General features: G+C 57.0%; 2 protein-coding genes across 2 annotated transcripts in view; one reads left to right on the top strand and one right to left on the bottom strand.

Moving 5' to 3' along the window:
* Positions 1 to 479: 479 nt before the first annotated feature.
* PTSG_08392 (uncharacterized protein) lies at positions 480 to 2,352 on the top strand. The gene is made up of 2 exons (XM_004990585.1): positions 480 to 947; positions 1,252 to 2,352. The coding sequence occupies exons 1-2, from the start codon at positions 608 to 610 to the stop codon at positions 2,211 to 2,213; spliced, it is 1,302 nt and encodes a 433-aa protein (XP_004990642.1). The 5' UTR covers positions 480 to 607; the 3' UTR covers positions 2,214 to 2,352.
* A 531-nt stretch (positions 2,353 to 2,883) lies between these two features.
* Positions 2,884 to 3,548, bottom strand: part of PTSG_08393 (uncharacterized protein) — a gene marked incomplete at its 3' end in the record, with an annotated part of 3,822 nt that continues 3,157 nt past the window's right edge. Inside the window, exon 7 of the mRNA XM_004990586.1 lies at positions 2,884 to 3,103. Coding sequence (XP_004990643.1) covers positions 2,884 to 3,103 — 220 coding nt within the window. The remainder of the gene's footprint in view (positions 3,104 to 3,548) is intronic.

Consider the following 3,548-nt stretch of genomic DNA (forward strand, 5'->3'; position numbering starts at 1 on the left):
TCCGGTGGCTGATACGGTCGGTTAATTTCCCCGCTTCTTATCTACCATACGCTAAACCGTGTCGATTATGCTTCTCAGAGGGAGGTCCGGCTGCGTACGTGTTCAAACAGCTTCAAAGTGTTAGCCAAGGTCTTAGTGTAGAGTACAGGTCAGTCAGCAATAAATCGGTTGGTAGCGAACCCGCATACGTTGAGGACGACACACACACACACACACACACACACACACACACACACACACAACAGCAACAACGACAACACGACAAAACATGCCATGAGCGCGCGTTCTGTCTGCCCCAAGGTGCATCAAGCAATGCCAAGCCCACCAACCACGCCACATACACACCCCACAGCCACAACCACTCCACGGCCGCAGCACACTGCATCGTGGTGGGCGTGAACCCAGTTTGTCGCTCCTCCGTGTCACCCACCACCAAGCTGTGCTGAAAATATACTGAAAACACAGCAAAATTTCCCTACCCATCCTCGACCTCTGACAAACAACGCGCGTTGAACTCAAGGGGAGGCACCTACGCACCTACCGACGCAACACACACTCAACACGACCGCTGCACGCTGTAACGGGACGCAGTGAATGGGCGTCCTTGATGGGCTTGCTGAAGGAGGGAGCTGGGAAGATGCGACGGAATCGCTTGCACTGCAAGGCACGTTGGTGGCGGGAATCAGGCGTGGGTACAGCTCTTGTGGTGTGTGTTGCCGCCGTGGCGGTGGCTGCGGTGGCGCTGTTGGCGCCAACTGTGGAAGCGGTTCATGGTGTCTGCGCAGAGAACACGTTTCCGGCTCTGAACACAAGAGGACAGCACTTTCATTGCATCTGCCCAGATGAGTTTATCTGTGAGGGCTGCTCGCACGGGTGCCAACCCGCGATGAAGAACCGCTGCGTCAACGGCTTCATTCCATCCTGCACCACTTGCCGCTGCAGCAAAGGTGCGTGTGTATTTGCGTGTGTTCGTGTGCGTTGTAGTGTTGTGTGTTTGTGTGTGTTTTTGTGTGTTTGTGTGTGGCTGTGTCTCTGTGTGTGTGTCGCGTGCGTGTGTGTGTGTGTGTGGGTGTTGCGTGCGTGCGCGCGCGTGTGTGTGTGCACATGCACTGAGTGCACTTGTGTTGGCGTTTGTTCAAATGCACGAACACACGTGCCTGGTGTAAGTCGAGTACAGTTGCGGGAATACGTCTCACACGTTTCTGCCCCTTGTCGTCCTCCTCGTCGTCCTCGTCGTCCTTCCATCATCAGAAACGGGGGACGAAGAGCCAAGAAGGAAGCGCAAGAAGCGACCGCGTCTCGGCGACCTGGTGGATCGCATCGACGCCCCGTTCTGCGAGGCAGAAGGCGAGGCGTTCCCTGCGTCCAGAAAATACGATGGCAACGGCACGTTTGTGTTTGTGGTCAGCAACGGCCACACGGGCACCACCTTCCTTGGGCAGCTGTCGACGTGGCGCACGGTGTTTGGGCGCGTACCGCGAGGGTACGTCATCGTGCATGAGCAGGAAGCCGACAAGGCACTCGTGCAGCAGCTGCCCTTCCACGACGACTGGTGCCAGCGTGCTCTGGAGTACGTCGCCGACCACAAAGTGCCCTTTATGCAACGAGCGCTGGACAACCTCGGCGCGCACACCTACTTTGCTGCCGGCCACCAAATCATCCTCGGCATGCTGCCTGCGCTGGCAGACATCTTGGGCGACCGCGTGCGGTTTGTGCGCCTGCGCCGCAACCGGTTCGACACCGCCTACAGCTACATGCCCAAGCGCGGTGGGCCGTGTCAGCAGCAGTGCCACTACTGCCTGTGCCCGCTGGACAGGGCGGCGCGCTGCCCAGCGCCATCGGGGGACGTGTGGAACAGCCTCAACAGCTTCCAGCAGTACCTCTGGTCCGTGGACGAGGTGGAGTGCCAGTGGCAGGCGCTGCTACAGTCGCGACCACATCTGCAGCACATGGAAATCAACTGGAGCGGCACCATCGAGCCGTCCACCATGCAGACGCTGGCGTCGTTCCTCGGCATGACGTTTGCGGAGGATGTGCAGGTGGCGCAGACGGTGCAGTCCAATGAGCACGTGAGCAGGAAGAAGCGCGGGGAGAAGAACATGACCCTCTTGCACGAGTGGGCGCGGGACTACGAGCAGAGGCTGCGACTGCCCCACTGCAACGACTACACGTGCATTGTTGATGCTGCTGACACGCAGCAGCATGGTACCTAGGCTCTCAAGTTGTTTTGCCGCGAGGGCGGTGTGGGTGGTTGTGTGTGTGTGAGAGAGAGAGTGTGTGTGTGCGTGCGTGTGTGTTTGTGTGCAAGCGTGTGTAAGTGTGTGTGTGTGTGTGTGTGTGTGTGTGTGTGTGTGTGTGTGTGTGAGAGAGAGAGAGAGAGAGAGAGAGAGAGAGAGAGTGTGTGTGTGTGTGTGTGTGTGTGTGTGTGTGTGTGTGTGTGTGTGAGGAGGCAAGTGCAACAACTTACTTACCTTTGACACAGTGTGACAGAACATTCGAAAATATCCACCCGTGTATGATGGAAGCGATGTAAAAGTTGCACACACGGCGTGCGTGATGCACTCAATCAATGCACACGCGTCTGCGTTGACATATGTGTGAACGTGTGGTTGCTTCCTGTGGCGTGCTGGTGTTTGCATGCATGCCCTTGCTATTGTGCGCAGGGGTTGGTCAGTTAGAAAAAAAGGTTGCTTCCTTGCCATCACTTTCATTTACTACAAATCGAAAAGACGCACGCCAACCTCTGAGCATGAAACAAGTTTCAGAGTACACCCACACGCACCCACACACACCCACACACCCACACACACCCACACACACACGCACACTATTCTCTCACACTCATGCAAGCACGTGTTTGGGCGCTTTGCGGGCGGCTGTCCATCATGTGACGACTGCTGCTGCTGCTGTGTTGACTGTGGTGTCTGTCCAGGTGTTGACTGTGGTGTCTGTCCAGGTGCTGTTGGTGTCGTTCCTGACGCTGTGGCCGCAGCCGTGGAGGGTGGGCCCGTGCTTGTGGCCGTGCTTGCAGGGGGCGGTGTTGCGTACGATTGCGTGTGTGTACCACCAGCAGCAGGCGTCGCCATGCGAACGCCGCCGCTGCCTTGCGGGTGCGTTGATGCAGGTGTGGAAGCAGGTGTGGACGTGTACGGTGATGGTGCGGGCGCGCCGCTTGCCGTGTGGATATGCGATGATGATGACGCCGACGCCGACGATGTGGGTGTCGTTGTCGGTCCACCACCACTCACAGCCCTGCTCGCTGGCGTGTTGGTGCTGCTGCTGGTGTTGGTACTGGGCTGCGACCGTGGCTGATACGCACGTGCTGATGTGGTTGCTGTGGTTGTTGCTGTGGTTGGCGCGTCCCCGTTTGCGAGCGCGGCGGTGTCGTCCACCCAAATGCGGATGAGCGTGTCCGTTGCCCAAGCTGCATGATGCAATCATTTTTCGTGTCGGGTGACCTCGTTGCCTATGTCGATGTTTTTTTGTTCTTTTTATTTTTTTGCCTGGTCTTTGTTCTGTTTATTTTTTTTTTTTTTTTTTTTTTTCTT

Source organism: Salpingoeca rosetta (assembly GCF_000188695.1).
Source record: "Salpingoeca rosetta unplaced genomic scaffold supercont1.23, whole genome shotgun sequence".
Lineage (NCBI taxonomy): Eukaryota > Choanoflagellata > Craspedida > Salpingoecidae > Salpingoeca > Salpingoeca rosetta.